General features: G+C 36.0%; 2 protein-coding genes across 2 annotated transcripts; both read right to left on the reverse strand.

The window, feature by feature from the left end:
* Window positions 1–2,075: 2,075 nt before the first annotated feature.
* Window positions 2,076–4,707, reverse strand: LOC145130200 (uncharacterized). The gene is made up of 5 exons (XM_079065038.1): window positions 3,909–4,707; window positions 3,589–3,822; window positions 3,229–3,259; window positions 2,464–2,809; window positions 2,076–2,381 (listed from the first exon to the last, which is right to left on the reverse strand). The coding sequence occupies exons 1-5, from the start codon at window positions 4,705–4,707 to the stop codon at window positions 2,076–2,078; spliced, it is 1,716 nt and encodes a 571-aa protein (XP_078921164.1).
* A 3,593-nt stretch (window positions 4,708–8,300) lies between these two features.
* On the reverse strand, window positions 8,301–9,667 carry LOC145132173 (protein yippee-like). The gene is made up of 5 exons (XM_079066869.1): window positions 9,490–9,667; window positions 9,012–9,055; window positions 8,786–8,894; window positions 8,578–8,633; window positions 8,301–8,495 (listed from the first exon to the last, which is right to left on the reverse strand). The coding sequence occupies exons 1-5, from the start codon at window positions 9,583–9,585 to the stop codon at window positions 8,411–8,413; spliced, it is 390 nt and encodes a 129-aa protein (XP_078922995.1). The 5' UTR covers window positions 9,586–9,667; the 3' UTR covers window positions 8,301–8,410.
* Window positions 9,668–20,477: the final 10,810 nt, after the last annotated feature.

Consider the following 20,477-nt stretch of genomic DNA (forward strand, 5'->3'; position numbering starts at 1 on the left):
ATCTCATAATCTGGGCCATTATCCTTTTTGAGAAAATGAGGATTGGTATCATCATCCTCATGCCCTATCTTAACCATTTCAGCATCAACCTGGATATCATCAACTACTTCTTCTTGGATATTATCAACAAAATTTTGTACACAATTAACACAAAACACCCATATCCTTAAATTACTTACCACCTTAACCCTGCAACACAAGAATTTTAAGTTTGTACATATACACACATTTTAACACCCCTCCTCAAACTTAACATTCAAAAACACTAACCATTACTAAAAGGATTAACCAAACCAAGTTCACTTACTAAAAAATTATGTTGCATAGGATTCAGAAACTTAGTTAAAATATCAGCTCTTTGCTTAGAAGAACTAATTTTCTCAATTTTCAAAACTCCATTAGTAACCTTTTCTCTTACAAAATGTAGATCAACTTCAAAATGCTTAGTTTTCTCATGAAAGACTAGATTTAAAGCAAGTTTTATAGCATATTCATTATCACAAAAAACTTTAGCAGGAGTTAAATCTTTAATTCCCAAATCAAACAAAATTTTTAAAATCCACATTATTTCACAAGTAACAGAACCTAAGGCTCTGTACTCAGACTCAGTAAAAGATCTTGAAACAGTTGTTTGTTTCTTACTCTTCCAAGACACCAAAGAATTTCCAACATAAACACAATAACTAGTAACTGACTTTCTTGAAAACAAACACTTTGCCCATTCAGCATCCACAAAACCAACTAAGTCAAAAGTATCACTTTTAACAATAGAAACACCTCTTCCAGGGCTACCTTTCAAATACCTAAGCAACCTCAAAGCTATGTTCAGATGAGATTTATGAGGCTTATGCATGAACTGACTTAGAATTTGTACACAATATGAAATGTCAGGTCTAGTAATAGTAAGATATATCAACTTTCCCACTAACTTCTGAAATTCAGTCACATTTTCCAACAGAGGATCATCAGACTCATAACTCCTTTTAGGAACAAAATTTGCTTCTAAAGGAGTGGAAGCAGGCTTACAACTTAACATACCAAACTCATGTAAAAGTTCAAGACAATACTTTCTTTGATTCAAACAAATTCCTTGATTTATATTTAAAACTTCAATACCAATAAAATAATTCAACTTCCCTAAATCTTTAATCAAAAACTTTGAGTTTAAAAAAGACTTTACACTTTTAATTTCACTTTCATTATCACCTGTTAAAATTATATCATCAACATAAACCAGCAAAATAACAACAGAGTTGTTTTTATTCCTAACAAATAAAGAGTAATCATTGACACTTTGTAAAAAACCATAACTAAACAATTCAGCACACAACTTCTCATTCCATTTTCTGGGTGCCTGTTTTAAACCATATAATGACTTAACTAATTTGCATACTCTTTTATCACCTACATAATGATATCCTGGAGGAAGAGTCATAAAAACTTCTTTAGACAAATCCCCATAAAGAAAGGCATTATTTATATCAAGTTGATATAAAGGCCAAGACTTGTTAACAGACAAAGATAAAACTACGCGTACAGTTACTATCTTAGCCACAGGAGAGAAAGTTTCTTGGTAGTCAATACCTTCTCTCTGATTATATCCTTTGGCTACAAGGCGAGCCTTATATCTATCAACCACACCATCAGGTTTGTATTTAATTCTATATACCCACTTACAACCAATTGCCTTTCTATTTTTTTGGTAAATCAACAATGTCCCAAGTATGATTCCTATACAAAGCTTCCATTTCTTTGTTCATAGCCTCTATCCAATTAGGATCAGAAGAGGCTTCAACAAAACTTTTTGGTTCAACTGTTTTATTAAGATTTGAAACAAAACATTTATTTTCTTCACTAAGAACATAATAGTTAAGAGTTCGTTCAATGCCATATTTATGCTTTCCCTCAACAATGTAATCACTAAACTTAACAGGCATTCTAGACTCTCTTCTAGACCTAGACACTCCTACAGACTGTCCTAAGGAAGGTAAGGAATCTAAATGACTGTTTTCCTCAGAAACATTTGAAGGACCTGGCATAGACACACCAGACAGAGGCATAGATGCCTCGTTAGTCTAACTGTCACCAGGTGTAGAATCAAAGAAGGTATCAGTCAAATTCTCAGCTACATTAGAACCATCCAACTGGTGGTTAATACTCAGGTCATCCAAATTGACAACATCAATTATATATTCAGGATTATCAACATCATCATAGGAAAAAGGGTCTACAGGATTATCACAAACATAATTCTTATCAACAGATACTGACTTCATCTTAAAAGGAAATACAGACTCGTAAAACTTCACATCCCTGGAAACAAAAACAGAATTGGTGTCAAGACTTAGCAATTTGTATCCCTTTTTTTTCAGATGAGTATCCTAATAAAACACATTTTTCAGCCCTTTCAGAAAACTTGTCTTGATTATTTAATTTTGTGGCAAAGCATAAACTACCAAATACCCTTAAGTGTTCAAACATAGGAGGTTTTTTGAAAACAAGCTCATATGGAGACAAACCTTTTAAAACAAAAGTGGGCATTCTATTAATCAAGAAAACTGAAGTAAGAACAGCTTTTCCCCAGTAAACAATTGGAAGAGCAGATTGAAACAAAAGGGATCTAGCAACATTTAAAATATGTCTGTGTTTCCTTTCAACCACCCCATTCTGCTGTGGGGTATAAACACAAGATGTTTGATGCAGAATCCCATTAAGTTTTAAAGAAGAACTCATTTTAGCATTTAAAAACTCAGTCCCATTATCTGATCTAACAGTTTTAAGTTTTGAATCAAATTGATTTATCAAAATACTATAAAAAGATGTAAAACAATTATAAACTTCATCTTTGCCTTTTAAAAGATAGACCCAAGTAGCCCTTGTGAAGTCATCCACAACAGTCAAGAAATACCTAAAAACCTTCCCTAGTAGACACTCTATAGGGACCCCAAACATCAAGATGAACCAACTCTCCTAAAAAAGATGAACTATGAACACTAAGAGGAAAAGGTTCACGAGTTTGTTTGGCCTTATGACAAACATCACAAGGTGGGAGATTAGTATTAGTAAAATTAAGTTTATCTTTTAAACAGTTTAATGCTTGTTCAGCAGGATGGCCCAATCTACTATGCCAAGTTAACTTAGACACAAAACACTTAGCAAAGTTAGTTTTAACAGAACAAATACCTGAGGGAAAAGAATTAAGATAATATAATCCCCCAGTTTCTTTACCATTCTCCACCACCTTCATTGACTGTAAATCCTGAATTTTACACTCATGTTCATTAAAAACAACCTCACAGTTTGTATCCTTACACAACGTATGTACAGAAAGTAATTTTACATTAAAATCAGGAATAGCAAAGACATCAAACAATGTTAAGTTTTTTGAAAATTGTAAATTTCCAATTTTATTAATTTTGGCACAAGAACCATTAGGATGACTGACTAGAAGATTTAATTTTGAAACATCAATAGTATCATGAAGAAGTGACTCAGCTGAAGTCATATGCTGATTTGCACCTGAGTCAACTATCCATTTCTGATGTTCAAAAAAAGAATTACATGACTGAAAACAAGGAACACCAATACCTGCCATATTAGCACTCACAGAAGTATCCTCTGAGACAGAAGACTTTTCATTTATGAGACTCAACAGCTTGCTGTATTGCTCACTTGTGAAATAGTGAGCATTACTACCTCCAGTTTCTGAAACAACACTAGATGAAAAAGAACTACCAGAAGGAACTGATGAGGAGTTACTGGTGAAAGACTTATTTTGACTCTTCATATTATCATTATTAGCCTCACTTCTGAATTTAAAATCTTTTGGATATCCGATTAGTTTATAACACCTTTCAACAGAATGACCCTTAAGTCCACAGTTTTACATTGTAAGTTCTGATTCCTACCTTTATTTGAACTATTATTTTGAACCTTTCTATCATTGAACCTACTATTAAATGCAGAAGATTGATTTTTGGAGACACTAGAAGAAGAGGAGATAACTCCATTCTTCTTATTAGACTCTTCTCTAGAAACAATGGAAAAGGCAGTCTTAATATTAGGAAGAGGATCCATCAAAAGTATATGGCTCTTTACTTGACTAAAAGATTCATCTAGACCACTAAGGAATTGCATTAACTTCATCAGCTTAGAGTGATCATTAAATGTGGCAGCAGCCTCGCAAGTACACTCAGTAAGACTGGTAAGACCATCAAACTCCTTCCAGAGAGTATCAAGTTTATTAAAGTATTCAGAAAGAGAGGTTCCATTTTGACTAAGAGAGTTAATTCTTTGATGAATATTAAAGATAACAGACCCATCTGCTTTATTATAGGTTTCAAACAGTTCATCCCAAATATCTTTAGCAGAATCAGAACAAGCATGACTAGAATAAATGGACTCAGACAAAGAACCAAGGATCCATGAGCAAACAACTGCATTAGCACGCTCCCACTTTAGTGACTGAAGTTCATCACTAGAACCCTTAGTCACTTTACCTTCAACAAACCCTAATTTATTCCTAGCTTTAAGACTCCTAGTCATAGAACTACGCCATACACGGAAATTTTCGGTCCCAGTTAGCTTAAAATTGATAACAGTAGTAACAGTATTATCAGAAGGATGAATGAACAACGGATCATCGTAGTTCACTGACTCAGAAGTCTTAGGAGTCTTAGAACCACTACCGGATTCAGAATCAATCATGATGCACAAAGAAACAATCAATCAAAGAAACTTAACAAGAAAGACAACTGTGATTCCTTAAGTCCAGATGGTCACCACAGTATGTTGGGGCCCAAGACAAGAATCACAGAAGAAACAATTAACCAAAAAATAACTGGTGTACTCAAGACAACCAGGATCTCCCAGATTCTACAACTAGAAATAGAGATAAAAAAAAGGAACAAGAAAGCTCACAACAACCGTGAAGAAGGAAGACAGACCGACTCTTGTTACTCCGTTCTCTTCAAGAGTTAACAGTGATGAAATCCGTTCTCGTGAGAGTTATTTCAGAGTCAAGATTAATCGATCTGATGAGTCAGCGTTCTGTTACCAAGGATCTCCACTCACAAACAACAAGTCAGACGAGGATCTCCACTCGACAACAGACCTGCAACAACCAAAGAAACTCGCAGTACCAAGAATCTAAAAAAGAACTTTACAAGGAGAACAACGAAGATCCAGATGATCTAAACAACAAAGAGAGCGAAAAATTACCTCAATGGTGAAGACGAAGGCTATCGGAAACCAAGATCGAAGTCTTGTGCTCTGATACCATCTTAAGAAACACACAAACACATTTTCCCAACATCATCATTCATTATATCATTTGAGGACAAATGAACAGATGGTTTTTAAGATACTTACAAAGAAACCTCACTACAAATATTCCTAATCTACTCTCACAACTTCACTCAACCCTAATCTAACAAAGAGATTAAGAACAGAACAACGAAGAGATGAAACCCTAATCTGAGTCTTGAGAGAGCTTTCAACAGACGAAGATATTTTGTGTGTATGAAATTATGATCTGCAACCCTTCAGCACGCCTTAAGTATCCGGGTACATGGATCCATCCAACCCGCGCACAAACCCGAAGAACAATGCACAAAATACACCACAGTCCACAAGAAATACACAATTAACACAAAACACCCATCTCCTTAAATTACTTACCACTTTAACCCTGCAACACAAGAATGTTAAGTTTGTACAAATACACACATTTTAACATACTTCCTCTATTTCTTCCTCCAACCACTCTAGCAGGTTAGTATTACCAAAGTGGTGTACATACACTAGAATTTCAGCACCACATTCATATGCAATGGCTATAAAGTCGGCATGATCAAGTTAAGTCTTAACTAACCTCATACCTTTTGGAAAATTAAAATCGGGAATACAATAATAGAGATTCTCATATTTTCTTCTATGAATCTTTCAACAAACGCATAACATTCATCCTTGTCCATGCCTGCGAAATCAATGCTCACCGACCTCTGATTAATATCGTCGGTGTATTGTATGGGGTACTTGGCAAATATACATTACATTTGCAAATCGACAATGATGTAGACAACCATGTTTGAGGAGAGTAAACAGAGGGAGGAAATGGATACAGTTGACGAAAAAGGATAAAGTTAAAGGGTTGTTGGTTTTGGTCTTATTAAAAACCCAAATGAGACACAATCAACAATTACACGTCGACATATTAAATGAGGTGGCAAAGAAGTCACCAAATCACCCCTTCGTTTATTAAAAAAGGACTAATTAGACCCTACAAAAACAACTTTATGCCCCCATAAAGCACCAAGAAAAGTTAATGGAGTGATTCAATAAATTCCAAAAACATTGTTGGAATAATGTGTCATTTTCCCAATCATTATTAGAGTAAATTACATTATACCACCAACACTACTGAATACCACTGCCATCACAATCAATTTTGAACACCACCGTATAGGGCTGTAAACGAACTGAACGTTCAGTGAACAGTTCGTGAACCGTTCGGCGGGAAGTTCGTTTATTTAATAAATGAACGAACATGAACACAAATTCTCGTTCGTTTAGTTAAACGAACGAACATGAACAATGATCTCGTTCGTTCGATTATGTTCGTGAACGTTCATTTACGTTTCTTTATGTTTGTTTATATAAGTTCTTTTTATGTTCATATATGCTTAATTGTGTTTGATTACATTAGTATATGATATGTTCATTTATGTTCATATAGGTTCAATTATGTTTGTTTATCTTTGTTCATTTATGTTCGTTTAGCATGTTCACGAACATAAACGAACGAACATGAACAATGTAATTTGTTAAACAAACAAACATGAACAATAAAACTTGTTCGTTTATCCGTTGATGTTCGTTTATTTGTTCGACTAACTTAAACGAACGAACATGAACAAGCCCTCGTTCGTGTTCGTTCGGTTCGTTTACAGCCCTACCACCGTATACCATCAACAACAAAGTACATGACCACCTCCAACTCAAAATCAGATTAAGCTACAACCCAATGTTGTAAAGTGTTGATAATTTTAGTGTAATAAATCCTTTTATTATAGTTGGGATTAACTTGAGACAAAAAAAAAGTTTAGCTTTGGCTATAATATGATATTGGCCGCGTAGAGTGGACATTCAAATAAACTAATGTAAACTCTGGAACATGGAGGTCCGGGAGCAGCACCTCTAGCGGGGTCTATGGGCAACACCCTCCCTTGACAGGCCGAAGGAGCAGATCTTGAAACCGGATCCATATAGGATAGGTGTATATGTTCTTTTATTTTTCCCGTAAAAAACCAAGTGTCATGTCTGTTGGGCATACATAACTTTCCCATCCAATATTATCGTAAACTACCAGCACTATATATATATATATATATATATATATATATATATATATATATATATATATATATATATATATATAATGGTGTCGGTTGTTGCAGAGAACGTTCATGGAATATCATAACGTTACTCTACCAAAATAATGTCTTGTGGAACATAAAATGGATGCACATACTTTTATGTTTTGGTCTTAGATTTTGCTTGAAATTGCAGGCGCCACAGAGGGACATAGAGAGTTCAGAGTTGGTAAGTGGAGTAGAGGAGATCCATGGAGGAGGGAGTGTCAATGGTGGTTTTGGCATAGGTGTCACGGGTGATAGGAGGCGGAATGGGTGGTCGTGGACTACAAAAAGAAAGAGATGGAAAACTGAGGTTGGGAGGAAGCTGATAGTTTGTATTAAAGTAAAATAAAAATAAAAGGCAAAATGAGGGGTATAATTGTTACATTACAGGCGTGAATTTTAACGGACGATGACGGGGTAAGGGACCAAAACTTATGGATTTGACAACCATAAAGACCATTGATGTCAAAATTTCAAAACTAGGACCAAACCTCCAAATTGTTAGATCGGTGTTATACCACCAGACCAAAAATGTAATTTACTCGCAAATTTATATTTTCAACCATTTTTAAGATTCATGTTTTAAAGCAAATTTATTTAGCATATATAAACTTTCTTTAAAATTCCGAATGCCTTGATAAGAGGATGTTCTAGCATATAAACTTTGTTTAGAGCTTAATACATTTCTTAGAATTTCATGTAATTTTTGGAACCAAACCTTGTAAACATTCTTTTCGATCCTTTATAATCATACTTAGTAAGCTCATACTTCAAAATCACCACGAATCTTTAAAATTGCACATTAAACCATTATTTTCAGTTTAGACTTGTTTCTTTTTAACGTGTCTTTTATTGTAAAGTAAACTAAAAAGAAGCCAAGAATTATATAACAAAGAACCATTAAACACCTTCTTGTTCACAACTTAATAATTTCATAACATTAGGATGAAAAGGGGTGTAAGAATTTACAATTGTCAAATACCAATTCATCATCAAACATTTTCTTGTTGACTTCGACCAATTTGTGCTTCATTACTAACCCAATAATTGCTTCCATCTGGCCCAGAAAGCTTAAACCTGCATAAACTCAAGATCAATTATATTAACATTGTAATCATATAAATTTCCCAAAAATACATAATTCTAGTCTCATATTAACCTCTCCAAAACCGATTTTCCCTCCTTGTACTTTTGATTCTTTTCATGAGCAGTTTCCTGTCATCAAGTTATACATTCATATTTCAGTCCGGTTATATCAATTTTATGGTCGCATCTACAAATCAGATAAATGCGACCCATAAAATTATAAAAAATAAATAAATAATAAAATTTTAAAATGGTGAAAACACAAAGCCTCAAGATTTTACATATGTCCATCCGACGATTGATCCACATTTCACACAGAAAATGTCAGCAACTGTGTGTAATCCTGTCATCATCATTCTATCTTCATTTACCCCAACTGTCACATTTACTCTGTAAGAGTATAAAACATGAAGAAATGCATAGTGACATCCACATTGTCAAAAAGGCATTTCAAATAATAATAAAAAAAATGAGCAATATTAGCATATAGGAGCAATGAAAACTTACACCTTACTGAAGAGATAAGCTTTCCCATGTCTGCAATGGAAGGACTGGATGAAAAAGGGGAAAGAGTAAACCCTAATCAGCAAAGTTCTTTAAATCAAATACATCAACACGCTAAGAACACCAAGAATTTGCCATAGAAACACACAAACTAGCAAATTTTGTGATGTAGATAACCAATTTCAATCCCAATCCACTCGAATTCACATCGTTTCTTCACATAGTTCAATGCAACCAGTTGAATTAAATTGCAATTTCAACAGGGAGTTATTTTTGACGGGTTTTAGGTCAATTTAATGTAGATATAAATTCTTAATTCTAATGTATTCAAGTCAAATTCATCATCGATGGAGATTTTGCACAAAAAAATCAAAATCAGAATATGGGATTCAAAAATTGAATGATTATCTTCAAATTCCAGAAGATCGATGGGTAGAATCGATCAAAAATAGCAGATTAGGATTGAAAGAACTGAACTGACCTTGGAAACAATGTCGTCGCAAAGAGCAAGTTGGGTTTTGCAGTGCTTACAACTGTAAATCTTCCCCTCCAAGGTTACTAAGAACAATCGGCCCATTTCTCTTAGAACGTTGGATTGAAGAAGAGAAGAAGAAGAAGATGTGAAAAGTGGGGAAGAAAGACAGTTTTAAAAGCATTCAATCATCAACAAATCCACGCAATCTGACCCCAGTAATATATTTTTGCTGGAATGTGGATCCCACCATCATATTCAGGGATACATTTATTTCTCAAGGTACATCTTAAGTTGCAGAGAATACAATATAGCATGCAGAAAGTACAACTTTTAATGGGTAGGTTACAACAGTACAACTGTCTAGATAAAGTGTACCACCGTTTTATATAGAGAAATTTGCGAAAATATGTTCTCTTTTGTTAAAATACGTTAAATAATATTTTTATTAACATTAAACTTTGCAAAAATATAATACTAGATGGTCCAAATTCAACTAAAACAGTAAAATAGTAATCTCACTAACCATCTTCCATGACTCTTTTAACATTTTGGAGAAAAAAAAAGTAAATAAATTCATCGTAAACTAATTTACAAAACAGAAAAGTTCAAAAACATAGATCTATAACCTCCCAAAACAGTATGGTAAATTCTTAGACAATTTAAACTTAGACCATTTGATTATTTATATCAATCAATCAATATAACTAACAATGTAATATAGTATTAATCATGCTATATCTTTAATTAAATAAAAAATAAAATAAATAGAGTTAGAGCCTAATCCTACCCATATTCTTCGGATCAAATATATCCAGTCCGTTTACCTCCAAACCAGTTAGACTCCAATTCTGTTCTGGACGGATCAAATATGCACCTCTAGATTGGACTTTGGAGTTTGGAGTGGGTCTCAGCCCATATTATATCTATAATAATAAAAAAGGAAAGTCGGTGGCCCACTTTTCATCATCTATTCATCATTTAGTCCTGTAATTTTAATTTCTGTCACTCTTTTCCTTTTAGTTAGTAAAATGATGCTTTATACCCTTTATTTTTCAAAATTATGCTTTTATCCCTTTAACTTTTAAAACCTTTTAAATTGTCGCTTCCACCCCTTCAATTTTCTAAACTTTTGTGTTTACCCCATGGTATATATAATCTGATTTTTTTATAGTTATCATCCTTCAAATTTATAAAATATCACTTTCACCCCTCGACTTTAAAAGAGTTCATCTTCTTAAATACATTATTGTCGTCACAAACTTACACCCCCTTCATTTTATAAAATTTCAAGTTTACCCCTGTACTATATAATTTCATTTTACTATCCACCGACTTTATCTACGTTTTGGCGTAAAGTTTTTACGTTTTCGTGCTTATTTTTAAGCATTTTTCTTGGCATAGATGTTGTCCTTGACTTTTGTGTTTTGACAACTTAAGTCCTCCTAAGTTTCTATCCATGACTTTGTTCCCCAACTTTTTTAGTGTGTCAACTTAATTCTTCATAAACTTATATTGCTACTGAAAGAGTTCTTCTACTTAAATCTATTACTGTTGCCACAACGCACGAGTAAAATCCTAGTTACATCTAAGAATATAAGGCTATATGAAGTGGTGGCGTAAGACCCTTCGTAAGATGATGTGGCAACTAACTCACTAGTTCATATAGGAGTTGGTGTGGGTCTGCTTACGGGACATCACAAAAGAGAGAGAGAGAAGACCTGGTCTATCTATCTCTCGCTATTCTTCTCCTTTCCTCACTTCTTTCCTACTAGTAAACACCATTTTCTAAGGCTAGTAAGAGGTTAATGGAGTTAATATTGGCTTATGTGGTCAGCTCCTACATGTGGAGTACTTTTATCATAAGACATCTTTTAAACTTTCAACATTTCACACTATATCAACGTTATATCACTTTCCACATCAAATTTTCACAAAATTACTTTCCAAAAAATACATACCTCTCAAACCTTTAAAAAAATACCAAATAATATTTAGAGAGGGAAATAAAGATAGCGTTGCACGGTGCTTCAGCGACGAACTCTTCAATTTCAAAGACCTTGTGCAAAGGGATGTGGTGTAGCAACACCTTGCCCGAGGGCATGTCAACAACATGTGTTGTTGTGAGGCATGTACGTGTGATGGTCTAATTAACAACATAAAAAGGACAACACTAGACAACACTACTTTTTTTTTTATCCCACCTTAGGTTGAAGTTTGTGGGATTTGAATCTTATTTCTTCGACCATTAATCGTCGAAATTTGCCATTGTCTTCGGCCGATACTTCCTTTATTCATATATTCTTTTTTTAGTGCATCTCAGGTTTTGACTTTTCCATCCTAATTGATTATGTATGTAAAGCATAAACTACACAAAAATTGAAGTTTTTTTAACATAAAATATACCTCAATTGAAAACAAAGCTCGATCCATTGATCATAGGTATCTTTTGTTCTTGTTAATTTATATGTCGCCTCTTTCTCTCAATCCCTCTCTCCCTCCCTCTTACTTGGAGCATGCTCTCTTAAGTCTTAAGCGAGGGGGTAAGCCTTTTTTTTATAGGTTGTGTGTTTTATAGTAAAGACCAATTTAACATGAATTATTATTATTGTTATTGTTAATGTTATTATTACCGTTATATAAATTTCAGATCGGGCATTCTTCTTTCTTTCTCTAACTAATTATTAAATAGATAAAGTATTGCAAATCCTTAATCTTTAATAAGGTCCTTCCAAATAATCCTTTAATTCTCTTAGTACTAATTAAATGAGAAATTTAACATCTTAAGACTAAATATATATCCGATTTGTGGATACATCTCTTCTAAAATTGACCATCATATATTTTGACAATGTCAATGTTATCTATCTTTTAATAAACTATATTCAACGTCAATAGACCAAACACATATATATCGATAATCATTTCATTTGTGAAAGTCGTATATTGTATGTACCTTCCGATTCCCATTATATTTATATTTTTACAAAATGTCTACCTAAATCGTTATTTAACAAACTTGGTTCAAATTTAAATGTGCATAATATACTTTCGATAAAATTTTGGGTGTTGTTGATTGTTCTATTAATCTTGAAATTGATTTCTTCAAATTGAAATTTAGATATGAAATGTTTATCTGTTTTTTTAACAGGAAACGAGATTTTATAGAAAAACAAAAAGCCACAAAGAAGCTGGACAATGGACAATGTAATCGAATTATATGCATGTATATCTTATCAAATTAAAATGGAAATGTGGAATTGTTTGTGTTGGAATTTGTATGCTTGTACACACAACTCTATTGAAATGGAATTTGTCAAAAACTAAAACGGAACTATTCATTTGTTTGTGATTTTTACGACAATTGTACAACAACAATCAAATTTGTTAGAGTTGTCTCCTTTATTCCAAATTGCCATATTGGTATTTGTCATCCGTGGGACTTTTATCGTGAATTTGAATGCAAATTGGTATTTGTCAGTTGTTAGATATCTTCTTTGATTTTTATGTCTTTATCAAATTGAGTACAATTTATTTCCATAAAGAATTTGAATTACTAATTTAAGATTTTATGTTGACTTTGCTGAGTAAGATATTGCTGATTGCACACCTGCAACCAAATCAACAAAAAAATGTCACCTCATCAAATAAAATTGGCAATTTTCGTTTTACAGGCAAAAAGATTAACTTCTCAAACAATAAGAATAAGAATATTTTTATCCTTTAGTTTTTTTACTCCATAGCTTTTTCAACAACCGACCTAATAATTTATTATTTCTGCATTTTGCCTATTTAAAAAAATAGATATAACTATTCATATCTAAATACAATAATGAAAATATATGGATATTAATACTTATACTGTCCGGGTGGTGGGATTGCAAAGCAAGAAAGGCATGTCATGTGGCCGGAGTAAACAACAAAGTGAAACACACTAATGAGAATCATTACAAACTACAAAGGCAATAGTGAAAGGCCAAATATGTTTCATGGGGGCAAAATTGATTGATAGATATTATTACTTGAATAACGGGTTATGGACAATTATATGGTTAAAAAAAGGAAGCTCATAGTTTTTTTATTCATCCACATATTTTCAAGACAATGGACAATTATACTCTTTTGCGTAATTCTTTTGTGACAAATAAAAAAAAAATTAATCCACCCCTTTAGGCTTTATCTCCCCCAAATAAACTCACGCGCACCTTTCTTCCACACCCTCGCTGCAGACCTTCAACCCACACCCACTCCCTCGCCGGAAACCACTCATTCTCCGCTACCTGTGAAAATCCACAACCATTTCAAGAAACCCACACACCCTCGCCGGAAACCGCTCCCTCTCCACCACATGTGAGAAAATCAACTGCAAAACCATTTCAAAATCACCAGCAAAATCGACAATGTCGTCTTCAGAAAACTACTTGTAAGTACCAAAATCAAAATCCCCCTTTTAAAATTCGATTTGTTGGTCCTAAGGGGTTTTATATTTTCAAGATTTGATGAAGAAGAGTTGAATATTTGATTGGTACATGAGTTCTTTGAGGTTTCATCTTCGGCGACTAGTACAACTTTTGATCTAGTGCTTTCTGAGGTGGGAGGGTTTTTTGAAAACGACGGGGCCAGTGGTGGGAGGGCCTTTTAGATAAGCATGGAATTGATCAGAGATGGCAGTCTCTCTAGAGTGAAAATGTAACACCCAAAACCCAGAAGGCTAATCAAAGGAAGAAAACCCCAAGTAAAGAAGGTCTACTCGCCGAGTCCAAGGGGGGTGACTCGACGAGTAGAAGCAAGATTAAGACGCTGGTAGGAAGGACCTACTCGACGAGTCGGGAAGACCTACTCGACGAGTTGGTCAGGGTTTGAGAAACCCTAAATCCGGTTTTGTGTCTCCTATTTAAGCATCTTATTCTCCACCTTTCAGCCCCATTCTCAGCCCCCACTGTCCAAACCCTAGATCTTGAACCCTAATGTTATAGTGAGCCATTATTGAGTGTTCTTGAGTGCTTTGAAGCTTGAAGAAGAAGGAGAAGCTTGGGGGATTCAAGGAAAGGCTTGTAGATCCGGAAATAACTTCTCATCCTCTTCATTTTCTGGTAAGCAAGTCTCAACCTTGCTTAATAGCTTAATAGATCTCTTCTTTATCACTTTATGGGGTTTTTGGTCCAAGGAACTTGATTCTTGGGTTATGAATGTCCCAAGCAAGTATCTATTCAAATCTGGAATCATTGAGGTGTAACATCCCAAAAATCAGGTCCAAAAATTTCATTTTTAAATCATTAATCAAGTCATAATTATAATTCATCCATCCAAAACATTAGTCATTAGTACAAATCAGAGTTTCATTTCCAAACACTTGTTCAATTATCAGAGTAAACATCCCATGCTAACTTATCATGGTGTGTGCACTATAACCCTCCCGAGCTCCTCTTTTGAAAACTGAGTACCTGAAACCAAAACTGAAAATCGTAAGCACGAAGCTTAGTGAGTTCCCCAACCTACCACATACCATACACATAACCATATACTGCAAGTACTAGGCCTCGCCCTCTACCTCGGGCCCCGCCCGGCTCCGGATGAATCCGGTAACAAGTCCCACCTGCTCCAGGCCCCGCCTGGCTATGAGCCCCGCTCGATGAACATATTTGTTTTCCTTAGGCCCCGCCTGTCTCTGGGTCCCGCCCGCTAAACACATACAACCATATAAAATATCGCATAACATATAAGCTATAACTACTCTACTGCATTCCTATACTAAGGCCTCGCCTGTCTTGGGCCTTGCCCCTGTCCTGCTACTAATGAGTATTGGAACCCCGTCCACACTCCTACTGATAGTAGGATATGGGCCCCCGCCCACACTCACCTTTCTCCTATCTCGGGCCTCGCCCCTGCTATGGTACTAATGAGATACGAAACCCCGTCCGTACTCAGCTAGTGGTGAGATACGGGACCTCGCCCACACTCACCTCCCTACCAGGCACATACAAGTATCACACAGACAACAAGTATAATCTAACTCCTTGGGCTCCCCCCCGCTATCGGACCTTGGTTCGAAAATCATACTAGCATAAAGTGCCTAGGGCTAACCCCCGGGTCTTCCTACTCATAACTACATGGTGCGGCATTGTGGCCTTAGACCCATTCACACAGAGGGAAACTCACCTTGCACTGCTGAAGTTCTTGCTGATACCCTTCTGACAGCTATCTGACAACTCCCCGAACTGCTGCTCCTCCAGCTCCCCGAGCTACCAATACCAACATAACACTTAGTCCCAAAATGTCCTCCAGAAGTCAAACCAAGTCAACTCTGGTCAAAGTCAAAGTCAACGGTCAAAGTCAACATCCAGTTGACCTGACTCGCCGAGTTGGCCTACCAACTCGTCGAGTCCATACCCCTAAAACCCAATACATCCCTCGACTCAAATCGTCGAGTCTAGCAAGAACTCGACGGGTCCTCCTTCAACTATATATCGGGACCATCTTCAACCGACTCGCCGAGTTCATCCTTGAACTCGTCGAGTTCATCATCCACATATGAATGTGTCTAGTCTGTGACTCGCCGAGTTGTATGAGCAACTCGTCGAGTCCATCTTTATAACTAAGGAGATTGCCTTAGACTCGCCGAGTTCTTCCTTGAACTCATCGAGTACGATGAAATTCATGACCATTATGGACTCAGACTGGCTGAGTCCCTTTCCAATCTCAACTCATACCCTTAACAGAAGGGTTTTGGGGCAAGAACTGGCCTGACTCGCCGAGTCTCTCTATGTCCAACACTATTCAGACGATTTCAGACAAACTCAAGGCATCCAAGACCCAGATCTGGCCTCCTAGGGTCGGGATATCACACAAGGCTGCTACCTTTGCACCCATGCATGACCCTTTTTGCTCAAAAGGCCCTAATAACCACTTAATCTATGCATGGAGAGGTATAAGGGGATAAAGCTCCCACCTTTATGTCTTTACTACTCTAAAAACCTCTAAATCTGGAAGGATCTAGCTTGGGGACGTCCAAATCCCACAAGACATCCTTCTTGGACCATAAACTCCATAAAAAGGGACATAGGGAGATCAAACAAACTAGAAGTCAAGGTGAGAACTTGATTACCAGAAAATGAAGAAGATGAAGCAAACTTCTTGGATCTACAACCTTCTCCTTGGACCTCCAACCTCCTTCTTCTTCTTCTAGACTTCAAGGACACTCTAAATCCTTCAATAAAGGCTCACACACTCAAAGAGAACACTAGGGTTTCGTGGGACAGATTCTAGACAATGGAGGCTACAAATGAGGCTGATAGAATGAGAATAAGATGCTTAAATAGGGCACCAACTCCCGATTTAGGGTTTTCCCAAAACCTGGCCAACTCGCCGAGTCAGTCCTCTGACTCGTCGAGTAGGTCACTTAACCCGCGACCAAAATCGCGCTCCTACTCGTCGAGTCATCCATCTACTCGACGAGTCACTTCCTCATTTGAGGTTTTCTTCTTTTTTAAGGTCTGCTAAATTCGGGGTGTTACAACTCTCCCCCACTTAAACTAGACTTCGTCCTCGAAGTCCGTCGTGGCCAACAATCTTGCAATCTGCTCACAATATTTCTGTTCGGTGAATACCTCTCCTACGGAGCCCGATCCTCGAGGGATCACTTTTCATTGACCTTCCGCCCGGTCATTCAGCCGAAACTAATCCTTGAGGGTAAGAACTGTAACATCCCAAAAAATTTTGTTTCAATATTACTAAAAACCCACAATATAATATGTCGTACGATAAAACCATGAATCGTGCGTCTCAAATGTCATAATAAAATATCAATCAAAACTAGTATCAAAACCATATCCAAAATATCGGAGTCAATCTCCCAGGCTAAACTGTAACTGTGGTGTGTGCCATGCCATCATCCCGAACTCTTCCTCTTGCTAGCGGAGATACCTAAAACCAAAACTGAAACTGTAAGCACAAAGCTTAGTGAGCTCCCCCAAACTACCACATACCATACAATAACATATAAAGCAACTACTGGGCCTTGCCCACTGCATCGGACCGAAGTCCGGAAACTGTATCGGACCGAAGTCCGGAACTAACCAGGGCCTTGCCCTCTGCATCGGACCGTGGTCCGGAAACTGCATCGGACCGAAGTCCGGAACTAACCAGGGCCTTGCCCTCTGCATCGGACTGAAGTCCGGAAACTGCATCGGACCGAAGTCCGGAACTAACCAGGGCCTTGCCCTCTGCATCGGACCGTGGTCCGGAAACTGCATCGGACCGAAGTCCGGAACTAACCAGGGCCTTGCCCTCTGCATCGGACTGAAGTCCGGAAACTGCATCGGACCGAAGTCCGGAATTAACCAGGGCCTTGCCCTCTGCATCGGACCGAAGTCCGGAACTGACTGATCATAGCATATCGTAATCATAACTACTAGCATAAACACATATACTGCATACTGCATCATACCGAAGTCCAAAACACATTGTTGGATTAATGTCTAAGTCCATAACTATAATTGGTAAGACTTGACCCGACCCGGCATGGTCCATTTGGGTTGCATGGCATCATGCATTTGGATAGACTATAATGAGAGAAATAACACTTAAGGTTGGTTAATATATTATAAGTTCTAATATATTAATAAGGTTATTTAATTAGTATTGATCAAGAATTAATTTGGAATTAATTAAGTGATCAAAAGGAAACTAATTAAATATATGGGTTGATTGTGTAAATCATTCATTCTTATATATGTGGACTTGTGATCCAAGATTCCTTATGTTGGACTAAGTCCATGGGGTGACCCATGGATACTCCATGGAGGTTAAAATCCATGGAGCATAAGGAATGGGTAAAGTTATGAGTTACATGGTGTAACCCTAATAACCACCATATAAAAGAATCCCATGGCTCAAGAAATCGTGCACTAATGTGTGAGTGTGAGGGCTAGACGATTTCAATGAGTGTTCAAGTTTCTCTCAAGTTATTCCAAGTGTATTTGGTGTTGTGTGAACCATTTGAGGTGTCACACTTGGGGCACTAGGCACTCAAGCTTCATGAAGACATTCTACATCAAAGAGGTATGTATTCTATCTTGTTATATTTATTATTTTGTATGCTAGATTAGGATAATACCTTGGATGTTCATAATTGTATGTATAATAGAGAAAACATAGATCCAAGGTATTTAGGGTTGCATGTACACTTAGGAGTGTTAGAATGCTCATAACCCAACAGTGGTATCAGAGCCTAGGCTTGTTTTCTTGTTATACTTGCAAAAGTAGCTGAAAAATCGAGTTGGATGCATATATTCGATTGTTTTGGCTGGAATTGGACTAGAAACATTACCCTAAGATGTTTTTGTGACTGATAAACTTGTTTTTGATGTGGTAATGTTCATGCTAATCCAATTTCTAAGATAATTGTCATAATTTCAAGATTTGTATTAGTTTGTATGTTCATGCTAATTTCTTGAAGATTGATGATTTGAATTATCTTGTTCTTATGAGGTTCTTAGATTAATAGAAAAGTTGTGTGAAATAGTTGTTTTCAATCCATTTTAATCTAAGAGTTGATTCCAAAGTGTGTTTTTGTAACTTGTCCTCAAGTTATATGAAAAGTCACATTTAAGAATCATAAAACTCATAAAAGTTGGCAAAGGTTACAAAATGAAGAGTCTAGTTCTAATTAAATGGTTTTATGACTCCATAACTTGTCCTCAAGTTATGGAGGTTCAAGAGTCTCTTCATTAAATTAAAAAAAAAAAGTGTAACCTTAATTAGTTCCATAAGTTACAATAAAAAAAAAAGTTATTTTTTTTTATTAATTAGTTTAAAGTCTTCCATAACTTGTCGTCAAGTTATGGAACTTGAAGAGGTTTTTTTTTTAATTAAAACTACTTTAAATTCATAAGTTATGGAATTAATTAGTTTTGAATAGTTTCAAAACTTGCCCTCAAGTTTTGGAATTTGAAAAGTTTTCACTTATGAATACTTTAATTCCAAGTTAGCCCTTAGAATTTTAAAAGTTAAAATTCAACCCTTATACTTTATAATATTATAAGTTAATAATATTTATATATATGTATAAGAGTAAAGTCAGTCTTACCGTTAGTAGGCCTCATTCACGAAGCCGGTCTATAAGGGGGGTATAAGGTTACTGCCTATAAAATGGCAGTTTAATGGGTGTCCACTCTCACCCACCGCTTCCTTGACTGGTGGAGGGTCGTTAGCCGAACGGGTAGGACAAGGACTATAATTCTCCTTTCATTAAAAGTATTAATGATAAATACTAAGTAACTAAACTCTTATTAATACCCAATCTTAGTTACTTAGGAAAATGTGAATTTGGTGCTAACCCATGAAATTACACTTTGCACTTTGCTTAAGTCGTTAGTGGAGCGTGTGTGGTTAACCGGCACACTAACCTGGACTTAACAAGGTAGGCAAAGGGTAACTTAATATTTATCATAGTATCGGTGGAGCGTGTGTGGTTAACCGGCACACTGATTAAGGGGTAAATATTAAGGGTACCAAGTATATTTGCATGGTTATTCACACCTTTTTTTGTGATCCTCGGCATCCCAGTCACAAAAACTGAAGGGCACACTCGAGATTGAAACATGCCTTTGAACAGTTCAATGAATCTCAAAGATCTAGGACTTTCAAATCCAATTAAAACCTAATAAATTATTTCGTTTTTCATGGTGGAAATTGGTGAATCGTCATTCACCTACCTTCAAATATTTTATAGCTTGGATTACGGCATCCCTCTTCTAAGTTATAAAATAGTTTGTTGGGTCCTAGCCTTAATATTTCATATTGGGTGTCATATTAAGGACTTTAAATCAACTATCTTGAATATCTCCCAAAAAGATGTCTGGTCTAGACATTTATGATCTTCCCAAATCTCTTGAAACAAGCTTTCCTAAATGAAGATGATGTCCCATGGATATCATACTTCTTTCACCTCCTCCAATTATTCTCCCTAACCCACAAGTTCCTAAAAAGTTTAAGGT

This window comes from Lactuca virosa, chromosome 8, assembly GCF_052849685.1.
Source record: "Lactuca virosa cultivar CGN04683 chromosome 8, Lactuca_virosa_CGN04683_v6, whole genome shotgun sequence".
In the NCBI taxonomy this organism is placed as follows: Eukaryota; Viridiplantae; Streptophyta; class Magnoliopsida; order Asterales; family Asteraceae; genus Lactuca; species Lactuca virosa.